The sequence below is a fragment of the Penicillium manginii genome, assembly GCF_028828005.1.
Source record: "Penicillium manginii strain IBT 31320 chromosome Unknown utg000007l:1.0-2284322.0:1.0-2285126.0, whole genome shotgun sequence".
NCBI lineage: Eukaryota > Fungi > Ascomycota > Eurotiomycetes > Eurotiales > Aspergillaceae > Penicillium > Penicillium manginii.
This window is the reverse complement of record NW_026643108.1, coordinates 2070634-2086713: the sequence shown is the minus strand read 5'-3', so window position 1 is coordinate 2086713 and position 16080 is coordinate 2070634. Positions and strand designations below refer to the sequence as shown.

The 16080-nt window shown below is 45.7% G+C and overlaps 9 protein-coding genes across 9 annotated transcripts; 4 read left to right on the top strand and 5 right to left on the bottom strand.

Moving 5' to 3' along the window:
- Positions 1-2272: 2272 nt before the first annotated feature.
- Positions 2273-2837, bottom strand: N7533_010591 (uncharacterized protein; the record flags this gene model as incomplete). The annotated part of the gene is made up of 2 exons (XM_057107241.1): positions 2273-2379; positions 2606-2837. The coding sequence occupies 2 exons, from the start codon at positions 2835-2837 to the stop codon at positions 2273-2275; spliced, it is 339 nt and encodes a 112-aa protein (XP_056956458.1).
- Positions 2838-5273: 2436 nt separating this feature from the next.
- Positions 5274-5904, top strand: N7533_010590 (uncharacterized protein; the record flags this gene model as incomplete). The annotated part of the gene is made up of 2 exons (XM_057107240.1): positions 5274-5611; positions 5739-5904. The coding sequence occupies 2 exons, from the start codon at positions 5274-5276 to the stop codon at positions 5902-5904; spliced, it is 504 nt and encodes a 167-aa protein (XP_056956457.1).
- A 918-nt stretch (positions 5905-6822) lies between these two features.
- Positions 6823-7431, bottom strand: N7533_010589 (uncharacterized protein; the record flags this gene model as incomplete). The annotated part of the gene is made up of 1 exon (XM_057107239.1): positions 6823-7431. The coding sequence occupies one exon, from the start codon at positions 7429-7431 to the stop codon at positions 6823-6825; it is 609 nt and encodes a 202-aa protein (XP_056956456.1).
- Positions 7432-7537: 106 nt separating this feature from the next.
- N7533_010588 (uncharacterized protein) lies at positions 7538-7920 on the bottom strand (the record flags this gene model as incomplete). Its single annotated transcript, XM_057107238.1, has 2 exons — positions 7538-7693; positions 7888-7920. 2 exons carry the CDS (start codon positions 7918-7920, stop codon positions 7538-7540), a joined length of 189 nt encoding a protein of 62 aa, XP_056956455.1.
- A 1764-nt stretch (positions 7921-9684) lies between these two features.
- N7533_010587 (uncharacterized protein) lies at positions 9685-10773 on the top strand (the record flags this gene model as incomplete). The annotated part of the gene is made up of 1 exon (XM_057107237.1): positions 9685-10773. One exon carries the CDS (start codon positions 9685-9687, stop codon positions 10771-10773), a length of 1089 nt encoding a protein of 362 aa, XP_056956454.1.
- Positions 10774-11722: 949 nt separating this feature from the next.
- Positions 11723-12115, top strand: N7533_010586 (uncharacterized protein; the record flags this gene model as incomplete). The annotated part of the gene is made up of 1 exon (XM_057107236.1): positions 11723-12115. The coding sequence occupies one exon, from the start codon at positions 11723-11725 to the stop codon at positions 12113-12115; it is 393 nt and encodes a 130-aa protein (XP_056956453.1).
- A 1177-nt stretch (positions 12116-13292) lies between these two features.
- N7533_010585 (uncharacterized protein) lies at positions 13293-14009 on the bottom strand (the record flags this gene model as incomplete). Its single annotated transcript, XM_057107235.1, has 1 exon — positions 13293-14009. One exon carries the CDS (start codon positions 14007-14009, stop codon positions 13293-13295), a length of 717 nt encoding a protein of 238 aa, XP_056956452.1.
- A 308-nt stretch (positions 14010-14317) lies between these two features.
- N7533_010584 (uncharacterized protein) lies at positions 14318-14722 on the top strand (the record flags this gene model as incomplete). The annotated part of the gene is made up of 1 exon (XM_057107234.1): positions 14318-14722. The coding sequence occupies one exon, from the start codon at positions 14318-14320 to the stop codon at positions 14720-14722; it is 405 nt and encodes a 134-aa protein (XP_056956451.1).
- A 327-nt stretch (positions 14723-15049) lies between these two features.
- N7533_010583 (SUR7/PalI family protein) lies at positions 15050-15629 on the bottom strand (the record flags this gene model as incomplete). Its single annotated transcript, XM_057107233.1, has 2 exons — positions 15050-15256; positions 15309-15629. The coding sequence occupies 2 exons, from the start codon at positions 15627-15629 to the stop codon at positions 15050-15052; spliced, it is 528 nt and encodes a 175-aa protein (XP_056956450.1).
- Between the last annotated feature and the right edge of the window lie 451 nt (positions 15630-16080).

Below are 16080 nucleotides of genomic sequence, written 5' to 3'. Positions count from 1 at the left end.
ATCGCGCCGCGCTGCACATTAACATGTGGACTTACTGGTCCGGTCCCGTTATCATCAACCCTCACTGACCTCCAGCCCTCAACATCAACACACCATCAATCACCGTTGAACCTCACCTGCAACCCTCATCTTCCCCCTCACCCTCAACCGTTACCCTCAACATGTTCCACTCTCGATGTCCATAATACTCGCCTCTCCGGACAAACTCTACCGCCGCTCCTAGGCAAAACACAAGCATTCCCACCAATGGAGACAACTTTGAATTACAGCCGTCGCCCACATTGGCCACCACGCTATCATACACCAAAATCTCAACCGGCCCCATGACTCAATATTCTAATTTACACCACATGAAAGACAATGCTCATTCTCCAAGCCCAGGGCGTGATTTAAGGCTAAAAAACACCCTACGTGAACAAGGAACACGAATAGTGAACTCTACAAACAGGCTGAATCACATAAAACACAAAGTTTCTTAGCGAATTCTTAATTTCTATGGATTCTTTGGAGCAGGTCTTGGCTTCTTCGAGTCACTCCCCCGAATACTAGTCTCTGACACCACGAAGAGGTGCCTGCAATCGCCAGAGGATCAGGACGAGCACCGTGGCGCTACGGGTCGCCTAACAAGCACAAATTTGATAACGCAGGGCTCAAGGCTGCATGGAAGCTCAAGATTATACAATCACAGGGCTCAAGGCTGTGAGGGAGAACTTGGTATCGCGGCGGTCTCCAGCGCGGAGACTCTTGATATCGCAGGCGTCCCTGCGGAGCACATTTATACAACGCAGGGCTCATTGGCTGTGAGGGAGCGCATTTATACAACACAGGGCTCATTGGCTGTGAGGGAGCGCATTTATACAACACAGGGCTCATTGGCTGTGAGGAAGCACATTTATACAACACAGGGCTCATTGGCTGCGAGGGAGCACACTCTTACAATCGCAGGGCTCATTGCTGCGAGGGAGAACTTGTCGACGCAGCACTCTCCTGCGGGTCTCCCTTGGTAACGCAGCGTCCCCCTGCGAGGCAGACTTGAATACGCGGGGCCTGTACCGCGAAGAGTTATTGGTAACGCAGATCTTATCCTGCAAAGAACACCCGAGTGGCTCGGGAGTGTGAGGAGGAAAGCCCTGCTTTTCTTTTCGACGGGAAAAGAGCGTCTTTTATGCCATTCCGGGTACGTTTTTCGGCAGCGACCACTTGCGTACATTTTGCCGGACCCAGAGATCTTCATTCGAAATTCGCACTGAGCGACCGCCTTTTTGCTGGGTGTTGAGGCGGTTGATTCAACGTTGAAATAAGAAATTTCAAGAGTTTGGAGTGGAGAGCGGGCGGAGTGGCTGGATCCACCTGGAGCCGTGGTTGACATGATGCGATGCGTGACAAATCATTCCTCTCATCAACGTTGATTCACCTTGGTCAAACGGCCTTCGACGCAGTTGGTATGAGGCTTAGACCGAAGTGGCATTCCATGGACCACTCGCCGTGGCAGCTTAATCATCGTAGCTTGAAAAGTCAGCCAGTATTCGCTCGCACCGTGGCCAATCGATTTGCGAATCATTGGTCTCAACATTGCTCAACGATGTGAAACGGTTTTCACGCAGCTAATATGTAGAGTCGTTCCATGGAAGACTCGCCTTGGCAACTCGCTTGCCCATGCGCAGAATTTTTCGCCTGCAAAATTTTTGCTCTCGCCCCGTGAGAGAAAAATGATTTCCCTCAGCCTAGCTGATATATTTTCCGTCGCAAGTCGCAGTCACTGCAACGCGTCATGCCGCCCAAATCCTTTTTTCACTTGCCAGCACAGGATGACCAAGATCCTTCGTGTACCCACGCCCACAAGCCGGTCGAGGCACCATCGATGAAGAGATGTCGACGCCGAGTCGGCCGTCGGAACATAAAACAAAATCAGGGACTGCACCCAGGGACTGAAAGCCAGGGTAAGCTAAAATAAAAGACCAGAGCGCTTTCGCTACATATGTACTAAGCTGATCTGTTCTTTTCTCAACATCTGGCGTACCTGTATCTACAGTATGTATACGTATTCATTCTTCCACTGTGATTAGAATCGCGTGTGCATTGACATCTGCCAGACCGTTGCATCTCTCAAGAGGCTGGTAATTCTGACATCGAGGGAGCCCAGCAACGCCATCAAAATACTTGTTCAAAAAGTGTTGTATATGTTTCGGAAACTTTGGAATGATCACAACTTCTATGCACCGCATAAGATTACTTGAAAAGAGGTATGACCTTTTGACTTCCCACATAGAGTTCACTGCACATTCTCCAGCATTTGTTTGATCTTCTCCACCTCCCTTTTTAGGGTTCCAATCCGTCGAGCTAGAATTCTCACATCACTAGCAAGGGTTTCCGGACAACCTATGTTGGATTTTCTATCCAAACTGTCGAGTTAAACATTAGCGTCTTTCTACTTTCACGATTTATGAGCTGAGGCTGGCTACGAGTACTTACTTTGTTGCTTTGCTTACATTACTGTAGAGACACTGGTTAGATCTTATATGGGACACTAAACACAAAATTTTCACAACATTCTGAGACGTAATGACTTACCTATTATTCGAAGAATGAGAATTATCAGACTGACAGGGCAAAGAGCCGTTGACAGATCCATTTTCTGGAACCCCTTCGAATCGGACCTTGCGGTCGCGCTTTGTGTTATGACGACGCTCCTTAATTCTCTCTATATCGCTGCCTCGAATGCGAAAGGTGTTTTGTAGCCTTTGTCCAGAGAGAATCTCTCCGTTTCCCCCCTTCTCTGCTCGGCCCTCGTTGTGAATCGTGTTCACACGAGCGATATGTGCGTGTAATTTGTTCATCCAATAACTAGATACGTGATTGGCTTGGTCACTTATAATAGAATAGCAGTGGGAGACACTTAAGGAAGCAAAAGAACGATCTTGGGAAGCAACAGCAGAGTGTTGTCAGAGATGCAGAAACGGGAAATATTGAATATGTCTAAGATCATGCTATTTAAAGGGAGCTCAGATTTTATGTGTTAGTATTATCTGGCGTGTGTATTTCTTGGCCTCAGGATCCATGGAACAAAGCCCAATGGACTATGGTAAGGGAAGGAATTCCGTTTCCGTTTTTAGGTATATGTAACGTAAAAACTCTGGAAATAGTCTAGGCTCTCAAAGAAGTCAATATAGGTCCAGAAAAACTGAACTCTATCTCTAAAACAGCCCAGAGGTTAACTCAGGGACTCAAATATAAGGGGACTCAAACACAAGGCCAAAGATTTTTTGTTGCTTGTTAAGAAACATTTTTTTCTACGTATGAAGAACTTCATCAGGGTTGATATCCCAACACGGTTGCTATCTGGGTCGAAATGGTATTTTGTTACTAAATGGACCTGGGGGAATTCTTCAGTCTTCGAATGGTAATGTCTCTTTGAATTCTGATAAGGTTACTCATTTTCAACCCCTACCTTATAGGTATTCTGGCTTGAATGAATAAAAAAATCTTGAGGTATCACGCCTTTCTTTGGGTTTTAGGGCTTCACTCAGAATTGACACGCTTTCGAGGGGCTATTCCTAGCTTCTCAAAAAGCCTCATATGAATATTGAAGTATTAAATTACCTGGTCCGGATTCAAATCCCCCATAGGTATGGAAGAGAAACAATGAGCTAGAAAAGTACTCTAATGTGTATTTGAACAACAATACATATCTACCAGAAAACTTTGTAGGAGTTTCATAAACCCGTATACCAAGTGGATTCTGCAAGAACACACCAATAAATGCTGTGCCTTAAGTAACTGGCATATCAAAGCTGCTCTAATAGGTATCTTTGTGTACATGTAATTCTGTTACTTCGAAATTCAGCCGCAATCCCTCCCTCAATTGTTACTCTCGGTGAAGACGTAGCCTATTGGTTCCACAGACACGGTGTATATAGTCCCAAAGCCAAGACCTGGACTGAAATTCTTGGGGCTGAGGATCATGCGGAGCCGGTGTGGTATAAACTGATTGACAGAACAAATTAGCATGAGTAGCCGATGAAGAAATGCCTGCTTACCGGAATGTGACTTTTCCATGGCGACACTGTTCTCTGAAGTGGTGGACTCTGGTGAAGGAATTCTCTGAAGCCAGTGGTCGATCTTTTGATCCTTCGTGTCTGTAAACGCTGGGAATCTCTTCCTGGCACCCCTAAGTCGTCGAATACGTTTCTGACGTTTTGGAACTGAGCGCTGCCTAGACACCTTGGCACGATTGAGACGGCGTTTTCGAAGAATGTGATATTTTTTCCCCCGTAGTGACTCGACTGTTCGGATAGTCTCATATTGCTCATTATAAGCGGCAGCACGAGCTTCCCAAGACAGAGCTCGGTGTGCATGCAGCCAGGGGAGAAGATTATCTTCCTCCTATTCCGACCAGCCAAGCGAGTTGTGTTGAGACATCTTAGGGAGAAAGGAGCGGTGGTGAATAAAAATAAGGCTTGTGAGATTTCTGCAGAAATTTGAAACGTACGGAAAGTGGGCGTGGTGAGCTTTAAACTTTTGGCTGAAATGATTGTCGAAGCGACAGATTCTAGAGGTAAGCCTACGGAATTAGTTGACTGATTCCTGGGAATCACTGGTTATGCCTGGAAATTGCCGGTGAAGTGATAAGCTAATGTAACCATTGAGTAATATGGTCTGACTGAGCTGATCCGTGGTACTGTCTTGCAACTTCCAGTCCTCAATTAATTACGGCGTTTCTAATGTTATCCAACGATGCTCAACTAGAAAGCAATTATTTATTTCCCGAAAAGTTCACCGAAACAGCGAATGCAACAGCTGAGAGCTTGGAAAAATGTCTTTGAATCACACAAAGCCATACCTCGCTCATAACGCCACCTGGCGTCACGACTAAACATTGGGATTCGGCTATCATGCCATGGTGATTAGCTCCTTCCTTGATCAATGTCAGCCAATTTCCCTATAGTATCTGTTCGTCAATAGTAGTGAATGGTAGACTGGTTAAGTCTACGTGACGCCATTGTTGCAGGTGTATTGATTTCAAGAGAATAAATGGAAATTGGTTGCCAGCTAGACGCTAAGATGGGTGAAGACTAGTTCGATCAGATCTCCGGATATGGTGATCAGTGGGGCGGGATTTCTCCGCCACCTCAGACCTTGCGTCCGCTCCGGGCTCGGCCGTGTATTTAGTATGCCCCTGACTTTTCAACTTTTTCCCTCCATTATAAATTCCAATCTAACGAAAAAGATAAGAAAAAGGTGGAATTATCTGCCCTGATATCCAAATTCCAAATATGCCTTCTCGTCGAAGACTGTCACTTGTCGATGGACGGCACACCTTCCGAAGCAGACTGAAACGTGCACTATCTCTGTCATCCTCCGAATCCAGCAACGAAGCCAGAAGCCAAAGACCAGAAATGAATCATTCCGCCCGGCATGCGATGTCTTCCGACAACAATGGAGCTGTCAGACGCAGAAAAGTCGGAATTGAAGCTGATAATCAGGATGGTTACCAATGGCGTCCGTGGGAGATGAAATCTGAGAATGAGACAAGTCGGCCCCAGACTGCATTCGACGGCGAGCCCGAACAGTCCACACAAAATAGCATTATTGCACTGAAATGTGGATCAGAGTGAGTACGGAGACTGAAAATAGTTGTTCTTTTACTAATCTGTTGATCAAGTCTGGATAGCCGAATGAAGTCAGTCGTACATTATATGATAAAGAGGGTGGAAACAATGCTGATTTTTACTCTACAGATCTTTAGCAGATTCTGTTAACCGACAGGTTGCTTGGAATGAGACGATCCGGCATGATCTGGAAGATGCCCTGAGCCGGCTCGCCACCATGGAGACTCGAATGAAAGATTCGATGTTCCAGAAAAAGTCTGCAGTGTCGAGAACAGGTCAGCCAATAGTGAGATAATACCTTTCGAGCAACCATCAAGTCCCAAGTCTTCAGAATGTGTATAATGGTTGTGGCGCTTTGGTTTCGGGATACTCATCTTCTGTGGCCGACCATGCTATCGAAGAGGAAGACGTCATTTTCGGCTGGATACTAGGGCGAAGACTTCTTTTACTCCCGATGTCTATTAGACGAATTTAAATGGAGCGTGATTGTTCTCTCTATTCCCAAATTACTGCTTGCCAGAGTCTAGATATGTTTTCGCAATCGATAAAGTGTAATTGCTCCGATCTCGGGCATGATGTCATTTCCTATCCTTTCGATCATTATCCGTCCCCAGTAGCATCGTGATTGGCTATGGAACATTGGTTGAATTAAAATTTTCTAGGTCTCGCAGTGGAATGTTCTAGAATCGAAAACACGCACAAGCCCATACAATTGTATCCTTGACAATGCGACCTGTTCCAGAACACTATTTACTTTCGGGGTGGAACGCGAGATTCAAAGAGAAGAAGATGTTGGTTCCACGATTAGATCGTTCCCATAACACTGAAGTGGATCCTCAAATTGCGGTCTAACTACTACTTTCCCGCGGTTCAAGTGAATGCTTCATAATGTTATGCAAAAAGAACTTAAGGCGGGGAAGCAGCGACGACGGTTCCCCGGGAAACGAAAGGGTACGCCCGAACGGTATGAAGTTTGGAGCCATGGAACTGAGGTAGGACAGAAGTACCACTCAGAGTGCCCTCCAATCGGCGCTATTCGGCCGTGGACAACAGGCGCAGTTTGAATTTATTGACAGAATGAAACCTAATTTTATTGTTCAAACTATGGTAGAGATGAGGTCGGAGCAAATGAATGCATCATTTGAAAGGACATGGGAGACTTCGTTGTATAGATACGATATCCTACCCCGGGAGATCGTCGGTCTCATCGAGCCTAAGCAAATGGCCCATATTCATTGGTTGAGGTTAGGGCTTGTGGGTCAAACAGCGGCGGGTTGCTTGATCCGGAAAACCCGGGAAGCGCGCTAGGGTCGGTGGGTTCCGAAGGACCACCGGTGGTGGCCCAATTGCCATGGAACACCTCGGTGCTAGGCAAGAAGGATGCCAGTCGTTTGTTCTGAAGACTATCGATCAAATTCGCGAAACGAGACGCAGCGGAGATCAGTTCTCCGTGTGTCTGGTGTAAGACTGGCTGTATATCGTCCCATGCCACCTGGTCCTGCAACGTGGTGTTTGTAGACTCCAGCTGCTGCCGCAGCTGTGAAGTCTCCTTCTTAAGCCGACCAACTTCGGCGACTGCAGCGTCCTTTTCGGCAATGAATTTGTGTAAGCTGGAAATCTCTCGAGCTTTTTCAGCGTTGAGCTCTTGAATGAGCTGAGCAGTAGCAGTTCTGTCATCCTCTCTCTCGGCGAGAATTCTTTCAACCTGCTCCTCATAATCGTCTAGAACTTTAAAACACTCCCGATGGGAAGACTTCCGATGTCGCCTCGCAGAGCGTTTCATGGAATGTCTCTGGAACTGTGTTAGTTTACGGCCAATCATGGAAGCAAAACAGCATATGATAGTAGGGATTGCCATGGTAATGGCAGGAACGGGAACTGTAATGACAGAGTTTAGCTTACGTCGGACATATTGCTTGTCGCTGGGCTTAACGAGCCAGAGTCAGTGTCAGATCCTGAGACTTTCGACTGGATCGAGCGATACGACGAATTTCCGGATCTGCAGCCGCGCGATTTCGGCCGACTCGCATGCTGCTCAGTGCGACTTCGGGAAAGTCTGGGGACATTTGCCATTGCGAGTATATCTTTGTTCGTTGGAAATTTATTGAGAATAGAAAGGAGCAAGAACTCAATAATTGTAGTTCTGTGGGATGCCAGGTTATAAAGGTCTGGGTGGGGCCTAGAAAAGCAGGTGCGAAATAGCGCAAAACGCAGAATATTGCCCTTTGAGATGATTTTGATGGCACTCAAATTAGTATCATGAGTATTCAATACACACCAGGATCTGCGGGCTGTACATAAGTGGAGACATAGGAAAGGGAAATGATTGCCTTAGCTGTGGGGTATCTACATGATCGCCAGACCCCCACATTTTAGATCTGTGATTGACTACCCAGTTTCCACTCAATTATCTGTCTTTATTCTTCTCAATTAAAGAAACACATTCAAAGATTGAGAATTTACCTCTAACACCCAACTCGCAACGTTTGTCAATGAAGAGTCTGTTTCGAGACGGTCGTTAAATTAAATCAGGAAGATTCAAAACAGCGTGACCGAATATCTCAAATTACCATGGAAGCGTCGCCGACATATTGACCGGCCGAAGAAGTTGAAGTGAGGGCACAAAGAGGGCTGATTTCCTCAGCAACCGTACAAGGGTTCTCCGCCCATGGGGATCTAGTCCATAGAGGCCCAGAGCCCTACAATGGCTTTGCCACTGAGCACAGTGGAACGACAGGGGCGGTCACCCATTGAATTTTGAAGCACCGCGGTGTGAATTCTAGGATTAGCTTATTTGACACAACCAATAAGCTCTTGTTGGTACTTTAAGCTGGATGGAGCACGATCCATAATGGCCTTGGTACGATCCATTCACAGAGGCTGATGCGCAGGGTAACATCCAGATCAATACAACGTGAAATATTGGTAAGGTGTGGAAATGGAACCTGAAGTCTAGATGATCAGTCTTGACAGTGGGTAGATCTGTCTGACAAGATTCAAGTAATACCCAGTTCTCGGTGAAAGTGAATATACGCCAATCGATATTCCAGGGTAGGCTATGCTGTAGGCATGCTTCGTAGAATTTTGCCGTATATTCAGTAGTACTTTAACTAGCCGCCCTAGTTGACTCTATTCTACTGCCAGTGCCTATCTGGAGGGCTGATTCAGTGACTGGATGGAAATCGACGCGTAACTGAGTCAACGCCCTAGACCACTGTTTGGCTCTCTTTACGTAATAAGGTAGATATAGTTATTATCGTCAGACCTATGGGCCATATTTGAAAAAGTACCTCGTCACTCGCTGTTTTCAGCGTATAGCTTTGAGGAGCCTGACGAAAGCCAAGATTTGATATCCGGGCTCTATCTTCGGCTAGAACCATGGTTCCCGGACCCTTGCTCATCCCAGTCTTTATTCTGCAGTATTTTGACCGCGTAGATTTTAGCACAGGGGGTTGTTGAAAGAGTGCAGAGGAATTAATTTTTCTCAGAAAAGTATGATGGATGCTGGGGCTTGAGAAATACTGTATTCATATCCAAAAACATTCGCTAATAGAAATCAGCTCTCAAGGACTAATAGAAAAAGCCCCTCGCTTGTGGATGATCAATAGACATATGAAATGTGTATATCAAACCTACGGAGATAATTTTAGGCCATAGGTGTCAGATAACAATAGAAGATCTGCGCTTGCTCTCATTCTGTCTCCGCAATGTTTACTTTAGCCAATTGAAACAATATGAAATATGCCTCAGGTGGGTATCGGAAACTTTCTTTCTTGGCTCCTGGATACCTATCATAGGGTAGAAGTCGCGAATTTACAGTATTTGCTCACTCACATATTATAAAAAAAAGTCGGCCGACCCATTTTCTCCCAGGAAACCAACCCATTGTTCGGGACTAGTAGAGTCCACATCGTTCTAGAGCTGTCTTGATGCTGGAACTTCCGACACTATGATATCACGATATAAATATCCGCTCCTATCTTGGCGTTTGGCATATCTTTTTATTTAAAGCCGGCGTCCTGTCACGCCTCATCATGAACACCTTCTTCCCATAGAGTCACAATCCTATTACACCATGGACACAACCGTTGCTAGCCTACTTCCCGCAGTGGGAGATCTGCTCATGAAGAACATCGGCATCATACAGATAGTGTCGATGTATTCTATTGGTGCTTACAGTGCGCTGGAAACCGGCTTTTTCACTTTCTTTTTCTTCAAAAAATATTGTGGCTTGTTATTTTGGAGTATGCAAGCCGCTTCCTGGGGAATCATTGTACATGCCCTTCCAGCCATGACCCGATTCATTTCTCAATCATCCAATCTGCCGACATCAATTCCATTCATACTTGGATGGTATGCCATGGTGACCGGCCAAGCTGTTGTGTTGTATTCACGGGTACATCTGCTCGCCCCCATCAAATGCAAAACACGCTGGATGTTGTGGATGATTGTCGTGAACGCTTTCATTCTTCATATCCCAATGACAGTGTTGTTCTTCGGCCTTAACAGCGGAGTGGCGGGGTTTGCTCGTCCTGCTGCAATTTTTGATCGAATCCAGTTGATTGGTTTCTGCATTCAAGATCTCGTCATTTGCAGTATCTACATCTATCATACAGTTTTGTTGTTGAAAGACAGTCGTAATTTGCACCGAACTGGGAGCCGCAAAGTGCTCGTCAATTTACTCTGTGTCAACATCCTGGTTGTGCTCATGAATATTTTGCTCCTCGTCACGGAATTCAAACTCCACTATATCCAAGTCAGCTTCAAGACGGTGGCTTACAGTATCAAGCTGAAACTGGAGTTCTCTGTGTTGAATGAAGTCCGCTCCTTTTTTTCCAATTCGATCTACCTTGGCGCTTCAGAGATCGACAAGCAGCCTCACCAGGATGATACAAGTTCTTCCACTGTGAGATTGAACCGTTCAAATGCCGGGTCGGGTGAGGTGCGACAAATGTCTCGAAGATTGAGCGGGGCTCAGTCACAGCTAGAGTATGCAGGGTCTCTGCATGAGACACGGAGTGATGGCCATCAGTCAGTGAATGTCATTTCACCCCGGCCAAGTCTCTCAGAGGACAGCTCAGAACAAACACTCCGTGACCAGTCGGGATTTTCGAGCGTGCTCGAGCTGTCGTTGTCGCAAATTTTGGCAAAGTCTGATGTATGAGTTTTTCGAGCCGCCAGTCCAAATCTGCGGTTGATCAAAATTGAGAGTAAGGGGAAAAGGTCGGAATAAAGAGAGCTTCAGTTGTTAAAGGAGATAGATTTAAGACTGCAGAAATAGCAGCGAATTTTCCACTTTCATCATATTGAGATAGATTTAGTAGCATTCTCAAATTCCAGCGGCTACAACCGCCAACTTGGTCTTCAGTCAAGAAAGCGACGCAAGCGTCTCATCTTCAGGCCTTTTTGAGCGTGGTATGGTAGTAACGGCTCACCTATTACGGCGGTGTAGATCGTGGCATCAGATAGAGCCCGTTCGTGCTCCCTTGTAGGGAGGCAGTGTCCATCTTGTGCGGTAGTGGTTTCGACGTATATGTAGATGAAAAATGAGAGGGGCAGAAAGTGGAGAGTGACGAGCTTACTCACAGAGGCAAGTAGCTGACTCTTGTGAAGCATAGAAGACTCCCTTAGCAATTGCCAATGTCGTTCTAGACATCACGTGAGTACGGGCATCGTGAGGCAACCCCAAAGGCGCCCCCCTTAGACAGCATTTTGCCAACACGATTGATGAACATCGCAGGTCGCATTTATGCTGAGATTGCTAAAAAGAATGACCTGAGATCTACTCGTGAACAAAAACTGCTAACAAGGTATGGAAACTTGGAAAGAGCCGCCATCAGAAATAACACATCCGGAAATCTACGGCCAACCCAGGCCAAGCAAGAATTGAATCATATATATTAAGATCATTATAATTCAAGATTTCTGAGGTTAGATGCAATTATGATATGAAGCAGGGAAGAAGCGCAATATGAGAAAATCTTTACCTCATGTTTCAGCTGTTTGGTACCCCATTAGCTTAATGATACTGCCGAAGGAGTATAAGTACGTTTTGAAATCCTTGGGGTTTACTTGACTCATTACGCATCCATTATTTCCATTATTCCACCACAATGGCTCCTTACACTCGCCAGTCTCGCCGTACTGGAGGCAGAATCAAGTCAGACACAGCTCTTTCAAGACGTGCTCATTTGATGTCTCCGCGGACATTCAATTCAAAGGAGAAATCACCTTTTACTGCCAGCAAAAGTGATGGGAGCGTCGTCGGCTTCAAATTCGTCGAGCAGCCAAAGACAATTCTACGGATCAGGCTCCGGAGGAGTGTGCATGAACCAAGCGTGTCGCTAGCGACCAGCTCAGTCAACCCCAACAGCTCAAGCTGCCCGGGTAAAAAGACTAGTAGAAAAAGAGGCTCCGTAGAGAGCCGCACCGATCGGTTCATTTGGTTGCAACGACTTCGCCCTACGCTCCACCGAAAAGCTGAACTGCTGAAGTCTCAGAATTAGTGCCGGAAGTAGAAGGTGGCATCAGAGGAGAGGCTTGGTTATTGGAGTTGTTTTGTGAGATGCTATATCAATTGTGGGTCAGAATTAGAGAAAAATGAAGGCACTGAAGTGTGATCATACAATACAGGAGAAGCTTTGCGCACGGCTTGATGGTTCCTTCGTCAATGCAGAACCTGCTGGATGATAGAGCCCACAGGCAGAAAATTCTACCATTAAAATCTTGGCTATTACTTTTAGCACCTGGGTTTCCTTGAATTGTTTTACCGCATAATCGCAATGTAGAAGTACGTATCAGAAACTGTCTATCATAGACTATTTCAGTGGACTGCATCTTGAAACCTTTTGCGGGAAGGCATAAATAAGAATGGAAACTTGATCTTGTTTCTTGCTCAAACAGCTGAATTGAGGTATACTTTCCAATATGTACACACAAGTGGAGACCAAGTTGAGAGGTAATGATAATGAGCTTTCAAAGAGCCATTGCGCGAGCTCGCCTGAGCTGATCAATAAGTACTCAACACCTTGGTTATATAAGAAGCCACGTGTCAAGGGCTAGAGAGCTGCTTACTATACATGCGCGGTTAAAGCGGCCCGGCAAGAAGAATTTGGCCGAGCCTGTCTTAGACTAAGTTGAAATTTATTGACATCCTCTGGCCTTGCCTTTCATCCGTCTCAAATAAAAGGAACCAAAATGATTAAATTGTCTAATCACGTTAGATTTTATGTGTCTCCGTATGGGGTCCACTGGTCAAGACTAGGTTCAAGTCTTCATGTCACCAACAAGTCTTCCATCTAATATTATGCCTGGCCCTGTGGCACCGAAGTGGTAGAGAAATAAACTTTGTAGGCTTGAATAATGGAGCCTCAACCTATCAATCTATTTTATTGTTCTTTGGCAGTATGTCTTCGATAATTGCTGACAATGAAATGTATAGAATCACTCAGAACAAAGATGAAAAGCCATGTTGGGTGTCTGTTTTATTCAATATTTGAATATGAAAAAGGCCTTGCTCTCTTGGAAAGGAAATTTTAGAAAGACTACCTAACCTGAATATCGAACGGATTGCATTGCACTCCCTATGACAGGGCTAGGGAAGTGTCACAGAATGTTGCTCCAGTGCTCGGGTGAGCTCGGATCAGAGGATAGCCAAGTCTTCACCGTCAACAAGCATCAGTGTCAATGGCGGATCGCTGCTTGCAGCACCGTATTGGAGAATGACACGAGAGTATAAGTCCAAATCAGATGCATTCCATGCAGGCTCGGGTGCCAGTTCTGGGCAACTCCTATTCTTTCCAGAGGCCGAAGAAGATACAAAATTCTTCCAAGAAGACCCCCAATCATCAATTCGCCAAAAGAATTCGCCAGTTGCAATTGATCTTGTGTGAAGATAGGTTTCGCGAGTGCATGGATAGTCGGCATTAATGCAACCAGGCTGACAGATGCCAAATGGAGTGAGCAATGAGTCAAAGGGGCGTCATCGTCATCAGTCTGCCCATGAAACAGATAGCGAGGTAAATTTCCCACTGTGATACCCGCCAAAGACGAGATATACCAAATTTGTAGCAATGGCTGGCCTGAGAATAAGAATGGAATCGTCGGAAGTGTGACAACCCAGAGAAGAAAAAGACGACCGAGCTGGGGTGAATCATGCTCATCTTTGGTATTCTCATACTCGAACACACGAATCACGTGGTGATAGATGAGACTCAAATACCAAAGGGCAGTCCCAATCCCAAATCCTGTCACGGACAAGGCGACAATGATTTCCCCGGGGGTCGAAGGGAAGTGGAAAATGAAAAATTGCAACGCATAGATTAAAAAGTATGAGAAGCCGAAGATCCCTATCGAGGCCCCCAGGGCACAGTCGCGGACGTTCTGGCCATTGGAAAACATGTTTTCGTGGAGGAGATGTTTTCTGTGTAATGAATGGACAAAGCGTGCGGGAGCTGGCAGTTTTATATTCCCGTGAGGTGCTGACGCTAGCATCCCGCTTTTTCTCAGAGAAAACTAAGAATGGTGGCAGCCGTAGACTGCGGAACGGTGGTCACCGCAACTTTATACGAAAATCGAAGATCAACGGTCTGATCAATTTGAAGGTTTTCTGATCAGTTTTCACCTCACCGTCAACGCTAGAAGAGGGTTTTGCGAGATAAGTAGATAGGACCGATGGACCGAGACACAACCCCTTCGTATGTCACGTCATGGCGACAATTGATGAAATTGCGCAACTTGAGCGCGAGTTAGGCCAGCAGCGTGTCGAGAATGCCTATTACCGCGACTGCTACGCACTTTTTAAGCTATTGCAAGATCTCGCAGAAAACGCAGCTCATGATCTGCAACGTCTTTACAACTCCGACTCACCGAATGATCCGCGCAGTTCTGGCCACGAAATCCTGTGGTCCTTGCAAAATACGATATTTAGTATGATTAAAAAAGCATGCGAGTCCGAAAAAAGATGGAATGTTCTCTGTCACATCGACCAATCCTACTCAGCCCGAGTTACTTTGGACCCAATCAGGACCAGGTATGCTGATGCAGAAGCATCTTATAGGGTACACCAACCAACAAAGGATATCGGCCTCAAGCCTTGGCAATCTCGGAAATAATGGAAATATGTCAAATGGTCGTGAGATAATTCTCGCGGTTTCTGGAATATATACTCAACCAAGTCTCCTGCGAGAAACTACATGAAGTGTAAGACTTTAAGGACACACACGGGCCAGACGAGACAGAAAAAAGTCGATTCAGTTCGAAACATTGGGAGACACCTCATCTAGCATAATTGAAATCAGACAATATTTATAAACTTGTGGTGTGCATAGTACATTCAGATAAGCTATGGCACCCATGTCCATTCAACTAAAAAAGCCGATTTCTCTCGAATCTTCCACTTCAAACGTAAATGAACTAGTCATCTTCGCATGGTTGTGGCATCAAATACAGCAACAAAAGAGCTGTATCAACCAAATGATCGATGATCCGATAGATAAAAAAACTGCCAGCCATGCGGCCCCAAAAAGTCGTGAGCCAAGGATTGCCTTGACACCTATATCACTTAATTTAGCTTTTACTTCGGTGACAAATAGTCCGTACATCACTGTCACCCCAACCGTCGCGGTCGTGATAAAAAGCGCAGACAGCTAGCATGGTCAGCCACATCTATTCGTCAGATTCACTTGGAGTCCCACATACCGGATTAAGGATGGACAAAAGCCTGTCCCCTCTGTCAAAGAAAGTCTTTTGAATGCCAAGGGCGGTTACTAGCGTATTTCCAACGAGGCTAGATATGTATAGATAGATAATGGCGTGAGAGATCTGGCGATAACCCGATATTGTCGACTCGCCTACCGGCTGGAGCACCTTTTCCATTTTTGCTACAGTAGAACTAAGCGTGGAAGACAGATTAAAAGCAAATGTCAAGCTAGGGTCCGAACAGGTGGACTCAGGGTTATGTCCAGATGTGCAATAGCTCCAAAGACCCACTGAGTAGTGTTGTGGAATGTGAGATTTCATCTTATCAGCTTCCGATTGAATGGTATGATGAATCGCCGAAGTTGTTTTTGAAGATGCTTCATCTGCACCCTCACGGGCAGTCGAGGGTACATTGTTGACCGCATATGCTCCGTCATGAACAATAGCCGAGGAACCCACATCCTCAATCCCAATAGACCCGCGGGACAATAAAGGGTCGATCTTAGGAAAGTCTGTTAGATCTACCTATACTATAAATTAACCTTTGGTCGGAAAAATGTTTGGAAACCGTCCTACCTTAAGAAAATAAAGCCCGCGGGATGTGGAGGGTGAGGAGCAGCTGACAAATATCAATATCAGACAGGGGAAGACTGCGATCGAAAGCGACAAGGCAGCAGCTGAGACAAGCCGATCTAGCCTTGGTATCGTTCGGAGCTTCATTGTTCTAGAATTTATTTCATATACTAGAGATGGTCGAGATGATGTATATCTG